The following is a 20,300-nucleotide window of genomic DNA, read 5'->3' as shown; positions in this document are numbered from 1 at the left end:
AATGCATATGCAGGCACGGCGAATGTAGATGAACATTTAGGTGGGGGGTTGGGGCGATTTTTAGCGGGTCCTTGAGGCATGCTCACCCGGAATATATTAAAAACTAGATGTTCTGAAATTTTGCATTCTTTAAGTAAAATTCATCATTATAAATGCGTGAATGAAACACATTTTTCTCGACGAACAACATTTGTATATGACTAAAATTAGCTCCATTGATATATATATATATATATATATATACACACACGTATATATAGAGCTGATTTCAATGACATTGGGGCATGCTCTAGCGGAAAATTGATGTTCTAAAATGCAATTTCCTGTTTTATACAAGTAAAATTAATCATGCAAATGTTGTAACTGTTAATATTTTAAATATTTAAGCCAAGTTAACTACACGTAAATAAAAGTAGATGTCAAAATCCAGGGGTGTTCAAGTGTTCCCGTAGCCGGCTCCCCCTGTGGAGACCCATGAGTAACAGGGCCTTAACAATGATGTCATCAAACTCAGTTATCGGTTAAACATTTTTGTCTCGGATGATGATGATAACTTGTTTAACGTGCCCATATACCACTAGGGTTTCGAACACGCCTATCCCGAGTCCGACCACCGATAAGATCAGTGATCTGACTCGGGATGGAGGGGGGGGGGGGGGGGGGGGGGGGTAGAGTTGAAAATGGGCAGAATTTCGAAAATAGCAATTAGTAAAAAAAGTTAATAGAATAACAAATTTAAAAAAGTAAAAAAAAAAGTTACAAGCCAAAAATAAAAAGAATTGACTGCTCGGCCAAATATTTATATAATTTGTAACATTTTAGAAGGACAGTCCAAAATTAAATAAGAGAAAGAAGAGAGGATCGGACTATTTAATAATAAAAAAAGAGTAATTTCGACATAAACTTTTGAACGCAGATCTAAAAGTTTAAAGTCCGATCGATATGTCCACGTGAGTGGCTTCGTTAAGGCCGTTTGGGTGCACAGCTTATAGGGACGAGATGGGTTGCATCCCGTCAAGAAAACCCCTAGATTGACAGCCGATAGACGTTGAAGGTGTAGTGCTGTGCTGAAATACAGATCTTGAGAAGCCGGATCCGTCTGAACGAGAGAGAGTATCAGACTAGGGTATAGTCCAGTCGTCATGGGTTGGTATAGTGGTGCGGACGGGCTCGACTCCGGAGGATACGAGATGATATCACTATAAAGCAAAGTAAAGTCTAGAAAAGAGTAGTAGGGGCCGACCCCGCTTCCTATTTCTTCTTAGAGTGGGGCGGTCAATCTTCCAGTGCTGCTAGGACAGGCTCGGACATGTAGAGACTAAACGCGAACAACCGTGGCGTTCTGCAGACTGGCCGTCATATGAGTCACGAAAAAACAAGTCAACATAGTCAGACGGAGAAACGACGTGGAGGTGAGGAATCTCGCTAAAAAAGAATCCAACCTGGTGGTGCAGACTGTCGAAACGAGAAGCGTTCCAGCGTTCAATCAGTTCCAATGGCCGCATACATCCCAGTAGAAAACTTCATTTCGCTGACAAAAACAACGAAATGAAGGATTCCCAAGTCGAGCACACGAAAGCACGTGCAATGTGCACCATCGAAACAAACACGTCTTACCGCGTGGAGCTCCAGACTGGGAATCTTTGTCTTGTCATGTCATGTCATAGGGTTTTACGTGCACACTCAGAACAAGCTGTTGTAGCGCACGCCTGTCTTTGTCTCGGAGACGTTTTCCTTTATAGGACTACTGAGGCGGGATTTAGCTCAGTCGGTTGAGTGCTCGCTTGAAGTACTTGCGTCGCAGGATCGAACCACCTCGGAGGATCCATTCAACAGATTGGGTTTTTTCTCGTTCCATCCAGTTCCGTCTGTGGGTAAAATGTATATAAAAGATCCCTTGCTGCATTAAAAACTTTTAGCGGGTTTACCCTGATGACTACGTGTCAGAATTGCCAAATGTTTCACATCCAATAGCCGATGATTAATTAAACAATACAAACTTTAACTTTTTTTCCTCAGCGGATTTTTTTTTATTAAGATGAATAGCAGTTTACATATCAGGTATACATGTAAGACTTTATTTGTCCTAAAATATACATTATAATTCATCTTATGTTTTAGTACAGAACAAAACAGATCAGGGGTTTTTTCACTTTCAGTATTATTTAATACCCCTAAGAAAACTTGAAAAGATGGATTAACATAAGATGTTCCTAATGTTTCAGCATTGCGAATAAGGTTAGAGTTTCTAAACAAAAATAAACACATTTGTTTCTTCCATTTTCAGTATTTCTAAACACGCCCAAGAAAACACGGAAAGCTGAATTAACTGAAGATGTTCCGACCCCGGAACACGAGGGTCACGTCAACCCCGCCTTCAACGACAGCCACGCAGACACCGCCACGGCCATGGAACAAGGTATGTGACGCAGATTTATTGTTTTAAAAAACAACCACAAACAAGACAATTCTCTAGTTGTGAGAGGGAGTATCTACCCTTTTTCTATATGCCTATGTCTGTGACTGCCACTTGGCTTAATAGCCAGTGTGTTAGCTAGGCACGAGGTAAGGAAAGGAATATTTGACCGTCATCGAAAGAAGGAAAGAAAGAAAGAAATGTTTTATTTAATGACGCACTCAACACATTTTTATTTACGGTTATATGGCGTCAGACATATGGTTAAGGACCACACAGATTTTGAGAGGAAACCCGCTGTCGCCATTACATGGGCTACTCTTCCAATTGGCAGCAAGGGATCTTTTATTTGCGCTTCCCACAGGCAGGATAGCACAAACCATGGCCTTTGTTGAACCAGTTATGGATCACTGGTCGGTGCAAGTGGTTTACACCTACCCATTGAGCCTTGCGGAGCACTCACTCAGGGTTTGGAGTCGGTATCTGGATTAAAAATCCCATGCCTCGACTGGGATCCGAACCCAGTACCTACCAGCCTGTAGACCGATGGCCTGCCACGACGCCACCGAGGCCGGTCTCGAAAGAAGGAGGAAACACTCATGTGGGCCACGCCTATCGAGCAAACAGGAAGGGATCTTTTATTACATTTTCCCTTAGACAATAGAGTACTTAACATACCATGGGCTTTGATTATTACGTACCCTATATACTTACATTTGTTTGACACCCAATAGCCGATGCATTGTTGTACCGAGGTGTCGTTAAAGATTCATTCATTCATTCATTCGTTCATTGATGTCTACTTAGGGGAGACCGGAATAATTCTTAATTGTAGATAATCTTAAATGAACCATAGGTCAGTTCAAGATTGGGATTATTTTAAAATTGAAGTGAGGCAAAATAATGGGGACGTGTGTTTCTTCCCACGACACTGGTCAACGACATAATGCTAATTAATAGTCAGCATTGTGTCCAGCCAAAGTGCTAGACATGTAACCAAACTTAAAATGTCATCTGTTTGCACCTTTAGCATTGTAGGATGTCTCCTCCAGGGCGAATCAAGATTTTTAATGGGGGGATGTCACAAAATTTTAACCGGCAAGTTTGAGTGTGCGGAAGGCAAATGAACTGAACTTCCACAAGGAGACAGATCTGTAGGGGGTTGTATGTGTGTGTGTGTGTGGGGGGGGGGGGGGGGGTGCTCCTCGAAAATATTTAAAATAAACATGCTCTGAGACGATGTTTCACGATTACACCTGGATCCTCCAATGTTAGCTGTTGCATTGCCAGCCAAACGTTTAAGTTGCTGTATTCCCGCGTACCACCCATACCTGCTTAAACCTGCCGCTGTATCCCCAGTACGGATTATTGTAGCACGCCTTTCGATTTGTTCTCAGCCATGCTGCAGCCACACCACAATGGATTGATCGTCCCGCTGGAAGCCATGCAAACAGATGGGACTTTCACGTTGGCATCCCATTGATTACCGCTGTCATTCACCTATCTTTGGCTGTCGCACGTTTGTCATATTCACCCAGATGTATTGTGATTTTTATCGGCATTTCCACACTGAGCTGGAATATAGATTAATAACATGTAGAGATGAATGAGTTTTGAGCTGTTTTTGTCACATTGTGTTTGTTTACCTTGTTGCAGAGACGTTTATCGATTTCCAGAATAACATACGTGTTCGTTTATGCGATATACTGCAAGTGCTGTGCATTCATTCATCTACAGGTAGCAACACATACCTGTAACACTTATAAAAGAAGTCGTTTACTTGCAATAAATGGACCTGTACTGGGTTTAGTTTACAAATAAAAGCAGCATTATAATAAAATAATAACATGGCACTGCATATAAAATAATAAACAAACATATTTATATTCATATGCATATGCATTGTTGCAACCCCTATTGTAATTTGAACGTCTCTTGTGATAGGCTATTGCTAATTACAATAGGCACATCATGGTAAATGAAGTGCAGGCGCGTTCTCTATTGTAATTGACGTTTTGATGCAAAACTGTGTGCATTTATGGATTTATAATTTATAATAATGCGATGTTTAGAGCATTAAGACATAATATGTATTTTGGTTTTTCATTACGGACTGGAACTCAAATAGGAAAAACTATTATTTTATTACTAATTATTATTATTATTATTATTATTATTTTAAACGTCCAATGGCCCAGTAATATGTTTTAGTCAAGATATTAGGCTGGAACGACAAATATGAATAGTTTTAGAAATGTGGGGTAATTGGAGGAGGGTGTATTTTGTATGATGACCATTAAATAATGTAAAGTTTGCATTTGGGTTAAATTCCATAGTTTGCAACAACATGTTTTCCTTACCATTAAACGTCAGTATTTGACACTAATGGACATACTTAACATTTATGAATTGCTTAACATCAATACTCTCCGTCTCGTGTAGTATCTTACTCTAGATTTTATGTTTCAGTTTCACGCTTAACGTCAAAGCTTGCAATATATCAGTATAGCTGTTACACTTTCCCGAATAACTTCAAAGCTTGTAATATTTTATAGTAATGCATAATTCTCACGGCTAACATCAAATCGCAAGGTATCAAGGTGGATGTTGGGATCTCGTGATTAGGGATTCTGCCAGTGGGCACGGAGGTTAAATATACGTACCTTAAAATCACGAAAATTAGTGGATACATTTTTATTTATAAGTTTTAGATAGATGTTAGTAAGAGAACGTCTGTTTAAAATTTGTCAAAACACATGAAATGTAGTGTCCTCTTTAAGAACATTTCAAACTCATAACCACTTAGTAGGGGCATTTAAAGTGGGTTTTTTTGTTTTTATTACGTACCCTCGAATTATTTTCTGGCAGAAAGCCTTATGATGGACATGAAAGCTGTCGTTACCTGGATAAATGTGTCCCAGTCTCGTGGTAGTGAGGTGGGGGTGTTAAGGACAGGATATATAGTCCGTCCCACAGGGACACCTTTTTTCATACTATGGAATTTACTACAAGTTATTTATTTCTGAGCCCATTAGTTTATAATTTGCACACAAAAATAGTGTATTTGTGTTATTTCCAAAACGCTTTTACTTTTCTTCTCACGTCAAACCAAACTGAATTATTAACAAAAAACACTGTTGTAGATTGAGGTGCTTGCGTCGTAGGATCGAACGAAGGAAATAGTTTATTTAACGACGCACTCAACACATTTTATTTACGGTTATATGGCGTCGGACATATGGTTAAGGACCACACAGATATTGAGGGAGGAAACCCGCTGTCGCCACTTCATGGGTTACTCTTTTCGATTAGCAGCAATGGATCTTTTATATGCACCATCCCATAAATAGGATAGCACATACAACGGCCTTTGATGTACCAGTCGTGGTGCACTGGCTGGAGCGAGCAATAGCCCAATGGGCCCACCGACGGGGATCGATCCCAAACCGACCGTGCATCAAGTGAGCGCTTTGCCACTGGGCTACGTCTCGCCGTCGTAAGATGGAATCACTAACAGGGTTTCCCCCGTCCTAACCAGTGTCCACAACAAGTATATCATTATACATGTATATAGATCTTGGGAAGAGCATATAAAGGATCAATTGCTGCTAATGGAAAAATTTAACGGGTTTCCTCTAAGACTACGTGTCAAAAATTACCCATTGTTTGACATGCAATGACCTATGATTAATCGATCAATGTGCTCTAGTTGTGTCATTAAACAAAATAAACTTTGAACAGTCCTATAGTTATTACTAAGGCTTGTGGGATCTCGTAGCCGTGCGCCTGTCCCGTCAGTATGTGTAGGTGATGCGGGTATGCATCTTTCCAACACACACCGCTCACATTCAGTGACCCGACTGTTCCTTTAACGTCAAGCCATGCAGCATCTTGCAAAGCGCATAGGGTCAAAGTTCATAGAGTCTCTTATAATAGTTATACTACAGTCTCAAGGTTAACGTCAATGTCTATAATTTAATGTCTTACTATTATATTACTAGATGTTCCAGTTTTCGGCTGACGTCAAAGCTTGTATTGTGTGGCTGGATGTTGCAGTCTCACGATTATCGTTACCGTGTGTACCCGGTGCATGCTTGGTCTCACAGCCAACCCCGGTATTACTGTTCTGTATGCATGTCGCGTACTATAAAGGATACTTAAGTTACTAATGGGTCACACCAAGACAGGCTTACATGTGAATTACACACGTGTCAGATGTATACTGTCGCCGGGTATATGACTAGGAGAAGTGACTGTACTGACTCGAGGCTAACAGAAATTAACTATCAGCAGTTTCATGAACCAATTAACATTTGCAAAAATAAACAATTAAATAAATTAATATAAGCTGTGCCAAAAACTTTAAATGTAAATAACGTGATTTTAACATAGGTAATCTCAGTGTATTTAAATTTGTAAAGTTAATGAACTTAATTTGTTATCTCTGGTTAGCAAGGGGGCGGGACGTAGCCCATTTGGTAAAGCGGGTTTCCTCTCTCAATATATGTGTGGTCCTTAACCATATGTCTGACGCCATATAACCGTAAATAAAATGTGTTGAGCGCGTCATTAAATAAAACATTTCTTTCTTTCTGGTTAGCAAATATTCTTTTTCAATATATTTGTATAAACTTACCTGGAATATCGTCAATTAAGTAAATCTTAACATGATAATAGTACTTTAATGTAAAAAATATATTGTATTCGTATAATATTTATTTGTTTTGTTACACAAAGTAATAACAATAATTATTCATTTCAGATTTATTTTCATCGATAAGTGGACTTATTTTAGTGTGTAGAGTTATTTTCTTCGTTTTCCTATGTGAGTTAATAACAGCCGTAACTCTCAACTCCATTGTTATAAAATAAATACTAACTAATAAATATATAAATATGACCGACCGTTTACCAAATTAAAGGGTTATGTTTTGTTTTTTGATGGTTCCTATGACCTCGTTAAATAGCAAAAATGAATATTGAATGTTGAATCTAGTTAACCTGTAGGAAAATACTCTTTGCCTTCCTTCTGACTGTGGGAGATTATACCACATTGTAACGGGTTCGTCTTGATATTGAAGTTAAATGTGCCATTTATTTGTTACACGTTCCTTATTTCGTCACTTTTACATTTATTTGTAATAAATAATTATGTATTAAATTAATCCCACAAATAATGCGGGATTATCGAAATTGTAATGTGCTTGCACGCCGTGTAAAGGGAATCGCGTTCGGTACTACTACTACTAGATTCCAGACTCATCACATCAACAAATCTGTCGGCAGCTAGATGGGGCCGTCAGGGACGAATGTGTTGCACACAGACAGCGAACTTGCTGGCATAACGTTACGGAGTATTTGCCTCAACTGAACGCGCCAAATTTCTACGGTTGTCTAATACTTTTGTCTACTGTTGCATTACATCATTTGGCTGTAATATGCTACAGACATATAGTGGAAAACATGTATGCTGCTTACATTCCAATGCAAAAGTTAATAAATAATTATGCAATTTTATATAGAACTTTTGAGCAAGTTTTTCTCACCTTTTTTATCTATACGGTACTCGTGTGGGAGGACAGGACAAAAACATAAACAAACCATTACAAACATAAACATGTAAATAATAAAGTGTAAAAACTAAATGTTTTGAGCTCTGATTGGTTGTATTGGGGACAAGGCGTATCTTTATGTTGCATATTGCAAGGCAAATACCAGTGAAAATACCAGTTAAATAAAAACTGTAGTTTGTACATCAGTAAACAATGTCGGATGATGAACTTGATTTGAGAATAACCGATGAGTTGTGATGTTTATGTTTACTCTCTTTTGAAAAAAAAATGAAAGGTAAATATTTAGCTAACGTGAAGCTATTTTAAGCATACTTTGATCAACCGACATAGTTTTGTTGACAATATTTTATTTATTTTGACATAACTATTGTACCGGGTTTGACCTTTGTCAGACTATCTATTAAGGAACAATTCACGAAAAGTCGAAGGAATGATATTATTCCATGCCTCGCATAAAGGCCTCGTTTTCTTTTGTACATAAATGTCAGTCAAGCATGGCGCTATTAAATTTATCTGATAAGACGAGAGAGTGCAGCCCCGGGGCTCGTCCCATTGAGGAACAGGACATAATCCCGTGCAGAAATCACTGCTTTACACTTGGGACAGTAGCCGTTGTGCGCCACACCGTGGGGGCCATGGCGTTTTTCAAAACAAGCACTGTTCACCCGACAAAACAATATGCATGCATCATTTATCCGTGAGAATGTGTGGAATGCCGAAACTCGTGAACGAGACCGCTCTCTGGGAACACGGACTCTCCTCGTGTGTTTACGGTGACATTCGGGTTACATTTTTAAGCGCTGCGGGGTAGATGTATTCAGAGCCGAGAACCGCCCGTATTGTGAATAAATTCAGATATAACTCCATGCGGGACTCAAAAACTGGTTTACGGCTCCCGGACCGAGGAAAATAATGGACTTGGTAAGGTTTAAAAATTAAAGACATGATAACTGAGATATGGTTGTTTTGTTTATTTTCAAATCTTTGACAGAAGTCTTTAGGCGTACGGGCTCCCAGTTTTATATGGGGAGGGAGGGGGAGGCTGATTTTTTTTTACCGAATTAAACGAAAATACCATAATTTTGAATAACAACATTTATTTATATTAGCATTAATGCCAAACAGCTATATAGGTTTTCAAACGAATCACTTCACATGTTAACATGGATAACATTGACAACTACATTGTCAGTAGAATGATAAAAATACATAATGAAAACCTTTTCCCCCCGAATATCTCTATCGTTTTTACCAGAATTTGAGGATTTGCTCCAGCGGGTTATTTCACCACCACCACCACCACCACCACCCATCCCCCCTCCACCCCCCCCCCCCCCCCCCCCCCCCCCCCCCGACTATTGGTATCAATAAAACTCATTCGTTCGCATTTTGCAATCACTTGGTTCTTCCTGATTTGTTGTATCGCACGATGATATCCCACATATCTCAATGCCAAAGCCAAATTGTTCACTAAAATTAACAACACGGAATCAGACTGCTAACCTATGACGTATTCGTTTACTGTGCATGCTCAATGTTAGTAAATACTTAAATTTGTGTTGGGGAATATCTTTAGACCTAACATGTTTACATTTTAGACCTGGTTTTCGGTTATACTAGTCCAGGAGATGCAAGGGTTGAGGTGTCCTGACTATGGCCAGCGACGCTTTCAGTTGTGGTTGCTCCACTGGAAAATACATTTTAAAAAAGAAAATATGCTTAGAGCAGAGGGGCCGACCCCGACCCACCCACCCTTCTGTACACGCGCCTGTTTCAAGCTGTGTTGAAACGTAATTAAAGAGCGTATACGCTTTCATTTGAAATGACTCACTGTAAGATAAATGCCATTTAATGACACAATCTACTGACCTGCATCAGATCAATATGAGACATGTTTTATTTACTCACGTTCTAGTCTTGTGGGACTCACATTCGACAATTCCAAACCCACCAGCACGTAACGGTCGTCATTACCCTTCATCAAGATAATACTAAAACATATTATACACGTGAATTTGAGATGATGTAATCATCGTTGTATTTCACGATACCATCTGTTGTAAACAGTTGTGTGTGTTGCATGAATCGTAACGTTGTAAAAGTAACGTTGTTATACATGCAAAACATTATTGTGTGGGTTTTATTTTTCGTGTAATTATAGCCAGAAGTACCAATTAGTAAAATAACATTGTTAATTAAGGGTTGGTAAAGGTGCAAGGTGTATTGATAGTAACACATGCTCACAAGCTCGATGAATAATCCGTCAAAAGGATTTGGCTCTTTTGCATAAATAAACAGATTAAGAAACTCTCATCCAGAAAAGGTCCAGAGTTGTTTTTAAAAATACATGAGCTCGAAATGATTTGATCGTGAATGTATTTAATAAAGCCATGATGTATTTGTAACCGTCGTTAAACACGTAACATTATATCAATATTGATTTATTAACCATTGGCTATTGGATGTCAATCATCTGGACGTTGTTATTTGTAGTCAAAGAAAACCCGGTATATTTTGCTACTAGCAACAAGGGATCCTTTATATGCACTAATCCCAAAGACAGAACAACACTGGTTACAAGATATTTTAACAAAGTATGGCAGTAGTGACAATACTGGCATACGTATATTCACGCATGCGTACATGCATGCATCCGGTTCAGGATCCTCTCAAAATTGGGAAGGGCGGAAAAGTGGGGAGGGGGCAAAGTCGGGTCCAACAAGAACCAATGGTAACGGACGATTTTTAAGTCTTCATCTTTTTTTTTTAGTTTTTTAGTTTTTTCTTTTCTTTCATTTTTTTTTTTAATAGTTTTTTCTTTGGTATTTGACTAAACGGATTGAAGTGGGACTCCTGGGTCGCTTTTCAAGACCTCCGCCGAATGATTATTATTTTTTCTTACTTGGGTTTCCGTCTGTTTTGTTAAACTCTCAGAGCTACTTTGTCACAGATTGTAACCTTGATGCATTAATAACATTCCGCATGTTCGAGTCGTGCTAGTCCACCGCGTCCATTCACACGTGACTGGTAACCTGCCACACGTGACTGGTAACCTGCCACATGGAATAATACCCGACATAACTGGCGATGTCCATTCAGGCGTGCTAATCGGTCAAAGTGAACACTTCAAACTGGAAATCAATTTCAGCAAAGACGAAATTAGTTTTTTATTAACTCATGATTTGAAACATTCATGTCAGGATAACAATGGAACCTTTTTGCACCGTGTGTTCGTGGTTCGCTGCGCTCTGAAAGCAGGTAGCCGACAGTTGAATACCCCTATTCAAATCATACCAATACTGCTCAATCTCTGAGCTGACGATAGTCGAGGACGATGAAAGAATTTAGTATTAGCCAATTTTCAGATATGTAGAGTATTTCCATTAACACTATTTAAATGTTGCAGCCATTTTGTGTAAAAATTAGCAACTTGGCTATGGGCAGCGTGAGCCCTAACCATCTCCACATTGGTTCATATCTAGATAGTCACTGACTGTGTTACCTTTTTTAACGATCATACAAAACAAGTTATTTTTGCTGGTTCGTGGCTTTTTTCTCTTTAGGGACATTATGGTTTCTTCTACTTCTTCTGCGTTCAAATTACATAATAGATCTTGCTTTAGATTTGGAGTCTGACTGTGTTAAAAAATACTGCTGTCTGAATCAAATCTTGTTTGGTTCCCAGTATGGTTTCTTTACGGGCCATATGGAGGAAACATATAGCAAAGTGCTCTGTATGTTAGTACAATGTATAAGAAGATAATTTGACGTTTGGATAGATTTAAACTCCTTTTTATGGGTACCTGTAGCCACAAATTTTGGATTTTACCATTAAAATGTTGTTTTTTTTTTTTTTTAAATAATGCATGGTTCGGAAAATTCCAAAGAGCACTTATAACCTACCCCTTCAGCCACGGTCTTGCCTTCAGAGAGATCTGAACATACGCACAGACTGGATTATAGGACAGTAGATACCGTTTTGAAAGTTTGTTTTGTTTAATAACACCACTAGAGCCCATTGCTTTATTAATCATCGGCTATTGGATGTCAAACATTCGGTAATTCTGATATTTTTCCATTAGTAGTAAGGGATCTTTTATATGCATCATCCCATAAACATGATAGCACATACCACAGTCTTTGATATACCAGTCGTGGTGTACTGGATGGAACGAGATACCGTTATGAAGGACAGTATATATTCACAGACAGGATGTCTGCCTCAGTACATCACATATAACTAAATTAGACAGGACAGCACATGCTATCAGTAGGGGTTTTGCTTTTAAAAGCCCAAAGTAGGTAATCGTGCTGAAAATATTATCAGACCAATAAAACCTTGCTAATAATAATTACTGGTTACTGGCTGAAACAAGAACCTTGCGACAGTGAAACACATTTATCCAACAGCGAGTTTCTTGTCGCACGTTCTAGATCTAACGAAACCCCAGATATGGCAGACGTGATAATATTATTAGTGTGTTCCCTCACAATATCATAGTGTTGCCTCACAATATCATAGTGTTCCCTCACAATATCATAGTGTTCCCTTTACAATATCATAGTGTTCCCTCACAATATCATAGTGTTCCCTCACAATATCATAGTGTTTCCTTACAATATCATAGTGTTCCCTCACAATATCAGTGTTCCTTTACAATATCATAGTGTTCCCTCACAATATCATAGTGTTCCCTCACAATATCATAGTGTTGCTTCACAATATCATAGTGTTCCCTCACAATATCATAGTGTTGCCTCACAATATCATAGTGTTCGTGTTCTCTTACAATATCATAGTGTTCCCTCACAATATCATAGTGTTCCCTTTACAATATCATAGTGTTCCCTCACAATATCATATTCCCTCACAATATCATAGTGTTTCCTTACAATATCATAGTGTTCCCTCACAATATCATAGTGTTCCTTTACAATATCATAGTGTTCCCTTACAATATCATAGTGTTTCCTCACAATATCAGTGTTCCTTTACAATATCATAGTGTTTCCTTACAATATCATAGTGTTCCCTCACAATATCATAGTGTTTCCTTTACAATATCATAGTGTTCCCTCACAATATCATAGTGTTCCCTCACAATATCATAGTGTTCCCTCACAATATCATAGTGTTTCCTTTACAATATCATAGTGTTTCTCACAATATCATAGTGTTGCCTCACAATATCATAGTGTTCCCTCACAATATCATAGTGTTCCCTTACAATATCATAGTGTTCCCTCACAATATCATAGTGTTCCCTTTACAATATCATAGTGTTCCCTCACAATATCATAGTGTTGCCTCACAATATCATAGTGTTCCCTCACAATATCATAGTGTTTCCTTTACAGTATCATAGTGTTCCCTCACAATATCATAGTGTTCCCTCACAATATCATAGTGTTCCCTTACAATATCATAGTGTTCCCTCACAATATCATAGTGTTCCCTTTACAATATCATAGTGTTCTCTCACAATATCATAGTGTTGCCTCACAATATCATAGTGTTTCCTTACAATATCATAGTGTTCCCTCACAATATTATAGTGTTTCCTTTACAATATCATAGTGTTCCCTCACAATATCATAGTGTTCCCTTACAATATCATAGTGTTCCCTCACAATATCATAGTGTTCCCTTACAATATCATAGTGTTCCCTCACAATATCAGTGTTCCTTTACAATATCATAGTGTTCCCTCACAATATCAGTGTTCCTTTACAATATCATAGTGTTCCCTCACAATATCATAGTGTTGCCTCACAATATCAGTGTTCCCTTACAATATCATAGTGTTCCCTCACAATATCAGTGTTCCTTTACAATATCAGTGTTCCTTTACAATATCATAGTGTTCCCTCACAATATCATAGTGTTGCCTCACAATATCATAGTGTTCTCTTACAATATCATAGTGTTCCCTTACAGTATCACAATATCATAGTGTTCTCTTACAGTATCACAATATCATAGTGTTCTCTTACAATATCATAGTGTTCCCTTACAATATTATAGTGTTCGCTTACAATATCATAGTGTTCCCTCACAATATCATAGTGTTTCCTTACAATATCATAGTGTTCCCTCACAATATCATAGTGTTCCTTTACAATATCATAGTGTTTCCTTACAATATCATAGTGTTCCCTCACAATATCAGTGTTCCTTTACAATATCATAGTGTTTCCTTACAATATCATAGAGTTCCCTCACAATATCATAGTGTTTCCTTTACAATATCATAGTGTTCCCTCACAATATCATAGTGTTGCCTCACAATATCAGTGTTCCCTTACAATATCATAGTGTTCCCTCACAATATCAGTGTTCCTTTACAATATCAGTGTTCCTTTACAATATCATAGTGTTCCCTCACAATATCATAGTGTTGCCTCACAATATCATAGTGTTCTCTTACAATATCATAGTGTTCCCTTACAGTATCACAATATCATAGTGTTCTCTTACAGTATCACAATATCATAGTGTTCTCTTACAATATCATAGTGTTCCCTTACAATATTATAGTGTTCGCTTACAATATCATAGTGTTCCCTCACAATATCATAGTGTTTCCTTACAATATCATAGTGTTCCCTCACAATATCATAGTGTTCCTTTACAATATCATAGTGTTTCCTTACAATATCATAGTGTTCCCTCACAATATCAGTGTTCCTTTACAATATCATAGTGTTTCCTTACAATATCATAGAGTTCCCTCACAATATCATAGTGTTTCCTTTACAATATCATAGTGTTCCCTCACAATATCATAGTGTTGCCTCACAATATCATAGTGTTCCCTCACAATATCATAATGTTTCCTTTACAATATCATAGTGTTCCCTCACAATATCATAGTGTTGCCTCACAATATCATAGTGTTCCCTCACAATATCATAGTGTTCCCTTACAATATCATAGTGTTCCCTCACAATATCATGGTGTTCCCTTTACAATATCATAGTGTTCCCTCACAATATCATAGTGTTGCCTCACAATATCATAGTGTTTCCTTACAATATCATAGTGTTCCCTCACAATATCATAGTGTTTCCTTTACAATATCATAGTGTTCCCTCACAATATCATAGTGTTCCCTTACAATATCATAGTGTTCCCTCACAATATCATAGTGTTGCCTCACAATATCATAGTGTTTCCTCACAATATCATAGTGTTTCCTTTACAATATCATAGTGTTCCCTCACAATATCATAGTGTTCCCTCACAATATCATAGTGTTCCCTTACAATATCATAGTGTTCCCTCACAATATCAGTGTTCCTTTACAATATCATAGTGTTCCCTCACAATATCATAGTGTTCCCTCACAATATCATAGTGTTGCTTCACAATATCATAGTGTTCCCTCACAATATCATAGTGTTGCTTCACAATATCATAGTGTTCCCTCACAATATCATAGTGTTCCCTCACAATATCAGTGTTCCTTTACAATATCATAGTGTTCCCTCACAATATCAGTGTTCCTTTACAATATCATAGTGTTCCCTCACAATATCATAGTGTTGCCTCACAATATCATAGTGTTCCCTTACAGTATCACAGTATCACAATATCATAGTGTTCTCTTACAATATCATAGTGTTCCCTTACAATATCATAGTGTTCTCTTACAATATCATAGTGTTCCCTCACAATATCATAGTGTTCCCTTACAATATCATAGTGTTCCCTCACAATATCAGTGTTCCTTTACAATATCATAGTGTTCCCTCACAATATCATAGTGTTCCCTCACAATATCATAGTGTTCCCTTACAATATCATAGTGTTCCCTCACAATATCATAGTGTTCCCTTACAATATCATAGTGTTCCCTCACAATATCAGTGTTCCTTTACAATATCATAGTGTTCCCTCACAATATCAGTGTTCCTTTACAATATCATAGTGTTCCCTCACAATATCAGTGTTCCTTTACAATATCAGTGTTCCTTTACAATAGCATAGTGTTCCCTCACAATATCATAGTGTTGCCTCACAATATCATAGTGTTCTCTTAAAATATCATAGTGTTCCCTTACAGTATCACAGTATCACAATATCATAGTGTTCTCTTACAATATCATAGTGTTCCCTTACAATATCATAGTGTTCTCTTACAATATCATAGTGTTCCCTCACAATATCATAGTGTTCCCTTACAATATCATAGTGTTCCCTCACAATATCAGTGTTCCTTTACAATATCATAGTGTTCCCTCACAATATCATAGTGTTCGTGTTCTCTTACAATATCATAGTGTTCCCTTACAATATCATAGTGTTCCCTCACAATATCATAGTGTTCCCTTACAATATCATAGTGTTCCCTTACAATATCATAGTGTTCCCTCACAATATCATAGTGTTCCCTTACAATATCATAGTGTTCCCTTACAATATCATAGTGTTCTCTTACAATATCATAGTGTTCCCTCACAATATCATAGTGTTCCCTTACAATATCATAGTGTTCCCTCACAATATCAGTGTTCCTTTACAATATCATAGTGTTCCCTCACAATATCATAGTGTTGCCTCACAATATTATAGTGTTCCCTCACAATATCATAGTGTTCTCTTACAGTATCATAGTGTTCCCTTACAGTATCACAGTATCACAATATCATAGTGTTCTCTTACAATATCATAGTGTTCCCTCACAATATCATAGTGTTCTCTCACAATATCATAGTGTTCCCTCACAATATCATAGTGTTCTCTCACAATATCATAGTGTTCCCTCACAATATTATACCGTTCCCTCACAATATCATAGTGTTCCCTCACAATATCATAGTGTTCTCTTACAATATCATTGTGTTCCCTCACAATATCATAGTGTTCCCTTACAATATCATAGTGTTCCCTCACAATATCAGTGTTCCTTTACAATATCATAGTGTTCCCTCACAATATCATAGTGTTGCCTCACAATATCATAGTGTTCCCTCACAATATCATAGTGTTCTCTTACAGTATCATAGTGTTCCCTTACAGTATCACAGTATCACAATATCATAGTGTTCTCTTACAATAGCATAGTGTTCCTCACAATATCATAGTGTCCTCTCACAATATCATAGTGTTCCCTCACAATATCATAGTGTTCTCTCACAATATCATAGTGTTCCCTCACAATATTATACCGTTCCCTCACAATATCATAGTGTTCCCTCACAATATCATAGTGTTCTCTTACAATATCATTGTGTTCCCTCATAATATCATAGTGTTCTCTCACAATATCATAGTGTTCCCTCTTAATATCATAGTGTTCTCTCATAATATCATAGTGTTCCCTCACAATATCATAGTGTTTTCTTACAATATCATAGTGTTCCCTCACAATATCAGTGTTCTCTCACAATATCATAGTGTTCTCTCACAATATCATACTGTTCCCTCACAATATCATAGTGTTTTCTCACAATATCATAGTGTTCTCTCACAATATTATACTGTTCCCTCACAGTATCATAGTGTTCCTTTACAATATTATTATGTTCCCTTAAAATAAATATTGTGTTTCCTCACACAATAATATTGTGAGGGAACACGATAATAATAATTTCACGTCCGTCATCTCTGGGATTCTGTAATATCTAGTGTCATAACACCCCACCCCCCCCCACCCCCCCCCCCTCTCTCTCTCTCTCTCTCTCTCTCTCTCTCTCTCTCTCTCTCTCTCTCTCTCTCTCTCTCTCTCTCTCTCTCTCTCTCTCTGGAATAACTGGTTACTGTCTTAAGATATCGGCTTTAGGCTTATCCTGCGAAGGTTAGAATGGCGAATGCAGCGAGGCTCTGCCGAGCTGCATTCGCCATTCGTCCTTAACAGGATAAAGCCGATATATTAAGACAGTAACTAGTTATTTCTTTTATCCTGCAGTCCTACATGAATATTCGGAAAATCATTATTTATTCAAGTTTTATGTACGCAAATCGAGTATTGTCAACCTAGCAAGGCTTTTTCCGTAAGCGTCATTATTTGTAAGACGCTAGCTACATTCTTTCACATTAAAAAGCGTTTCTAAACTCTAATTCATATATAAATATACAAGTTTTGTATTGTTATTGTATTTACTGTACTTCAACAAATGATTTAAAGAATATGTTTACTGAAAACTACTCTGAAATACTCGAGTCGAGTCGGGCTTATGTCACGTGATTTATCTATTCATCATATCTTTCCAATGTATGCAGTGATTGTTGGATAATTATATATATACATTTAAAATCTAATAATCTCTGAACAGATCGCGAGTTTGGATGTCATACACAAACATTCCTTTCCTTTCGTAACCACCAAGGCTGAAATACAAACAGCCTGAGGTCTGGATTCCAGTTTGCTTCATACGTGATTTCCAATAGCGTGATTTCGGAGTGATTTACCGGTGAGAGGACCCCGTCTTTATCACCGCATGTTCATCTCACGACCTTCACGTTTTCTCAACATACCAACAGGACTGGGTGGGTTCGTCAAAACTATATTTTATTTACCTACAAAATTCCGCCTACTAACCCAGTTCCGGACGTTTCGGCCTTAACCAAAACAAATTAATCGTTGTTTCAAATACTAATGGTACCATAATTAATGTAATAACAGAGTTTTCGAAATATGGCCAGGAAATATGTGTGGACTTTATGTACGTGTGTACAGGTACTGTTTCTGACAAAGCGAGATACATTCAAAGACGAGTATTTACATACGAAAGGACTGTTTTGAAAATGTCAATGATTTTCAAATTCTCCTTCTTTATTTCTATAACTTTCATGCATTTTGTTGTTGTTGTCGTCGTCGTCGTTTGTAGTTTGTTTTAAACTTTATGCGCCAGATTTTCTCTCTACGCTGCTACCTATACACTAGTGTGTCCACTGAAAGACGAGACTCAGCTGATATCAATTTGTCGTGCGTGGTGTACATTAGGGATTAGAAAAGCAACACTATTTAGTGTCACACTGTTTACTGGACCGCCCCCCACCCCGTTCCTCGCCCGCCTCAGTATTTTAATAGTTTATTTATGTTTGCTCAGTGTTTACTGTTGAAACCTTTTCTAATGGTAATGCTTTGTTTATACAGCACCAGTATGCATATAAATGATACTTAAATTAAAATATGTATTTAAACATATTTAAAGATCACCTATTTACGAAGGTTACAATTTGTACGTTCCTTTGGTATTTTTTTTACACTTAGATTAACTTGTAGTTACTTATAAAGAAATAAGAATTAAGCCTAAATGATTGTATTGTTAAATTCATTACCACGGATAATCGAGCATTGAACGTATCAATTTGTATGAGAAATAGTTTCTCAACAAGTAAATTTATGCCATAAATATTTCGAATATTCAATATCATACAGTACAAAATATGTGGTGTGCATTTTAGTTGGTTTTAGACTTTTGATTCGATATATATGTTATTATGGCAGTTTTGCATAAAGATAATTTTTGGTAATTTAAAAAGTATATGGCATTTAAAAGACAAATCACTGTGTTGTTGAGAGATAATAAAGAGTTCGTAATAGATTTTAGAAAAGAGTGCCCAACATTGCATAATATAGTAATGACGTTATCAATTTTCCCAGTTAATATTAAACTTCAAATGCTTATATAAACAAGCAGACGAGCAAAGCATTGCTAGTTAGAAAATACTCTGTTTGCTTGAAGGGCAAGATCAAATGAAGTAGACTGTGTGATAAATGGGTGAACATGTCAGCAAACATCGGTCACCAGTCTACGCATATAATAACACAGTAATCAAACGCACGTTGTACTGGTACCGTACTGCCAGCGGCGCACAACCAAGTGACGATGTTTGCTTTTTTTCTCTCTTCTAGCAATGAAATAATTAGATGTCGAAAAAAAGCAAAACAAAAAGGATAACATTGAATTGCGTGGTCGTGTTTTAGGAGTTTTAGAGCGTTTGCGTGCTCGTGTGGTTCTCAAATTACTGATAGCTGCATAAGAGTCTTCATGGGCGGATCCAAGGGGGGGGGGGGGGGGGGACCAGGGGGACGCGTCCCCCCAAAAAATTGTTCAAGTGCCCTCAAAATGTCCAAGTGCCCTTTTTGTTTGTAGAATTTTTTTTTTTTTAAGTAAACAATAATTATATTGTAGATAAATGAAATCAAGATTTTCGTGTACATGCGCAAGCTTGCAGATATGTGTCTGTGTTATTGAGTCTCAATGGGGCCCCATTGAGGTTCTAACGCGAGTGACGCCAATTTACTTCATTATTGCTAGTATATTATGACGTAGAACTGTAGGAATTCATATTAATTGTA

At 37.5% G+C, this 20,300-nt stretch overlaps 1 protein-coding gene across 1 annotated transcript in view; it reads left to right on the top strand.

Annotated features, from left to right (window-relative positions):
- LOC121371248 overlaps positions 1 to 20,300 on the top strand; it is a 63,688-nt gene that overhangs the window by 26,984 nt on the left and 16,404 nt on the right. The window contains exon 2 of the mRNA XM_041496993.1: positions 2,288 to 2,419. Coding sequence (XP_041352927.1) covers positions 2,288 to 2,419 — 132 coding nt within the window. The remainder of the gene's footprint in view (positions 1 to 2,287; positions 2,420 to 20,300) is intronic.

Source organism: Gigantopelta aegis, chromosome 4 (genome assembly GCF_016097555.1).
Source record: "Gigantopelta aegis isolate Gae_Host chromosome 4, Gae_host_genome, whole genome shotgun sequence".
NCBI classification, from domain to species: domain Eukaryota; kingdom Metazoa; phylum Mollusca; class Gastropoda; order Neomphalida; family Peltospiridae; genus Gigantopelta; species Gigantopelta aegis.
Note: the sequence above shows the minus strand (reverse complement) of the source record. Positions and strands in the feature narration are given on the sequence as shown.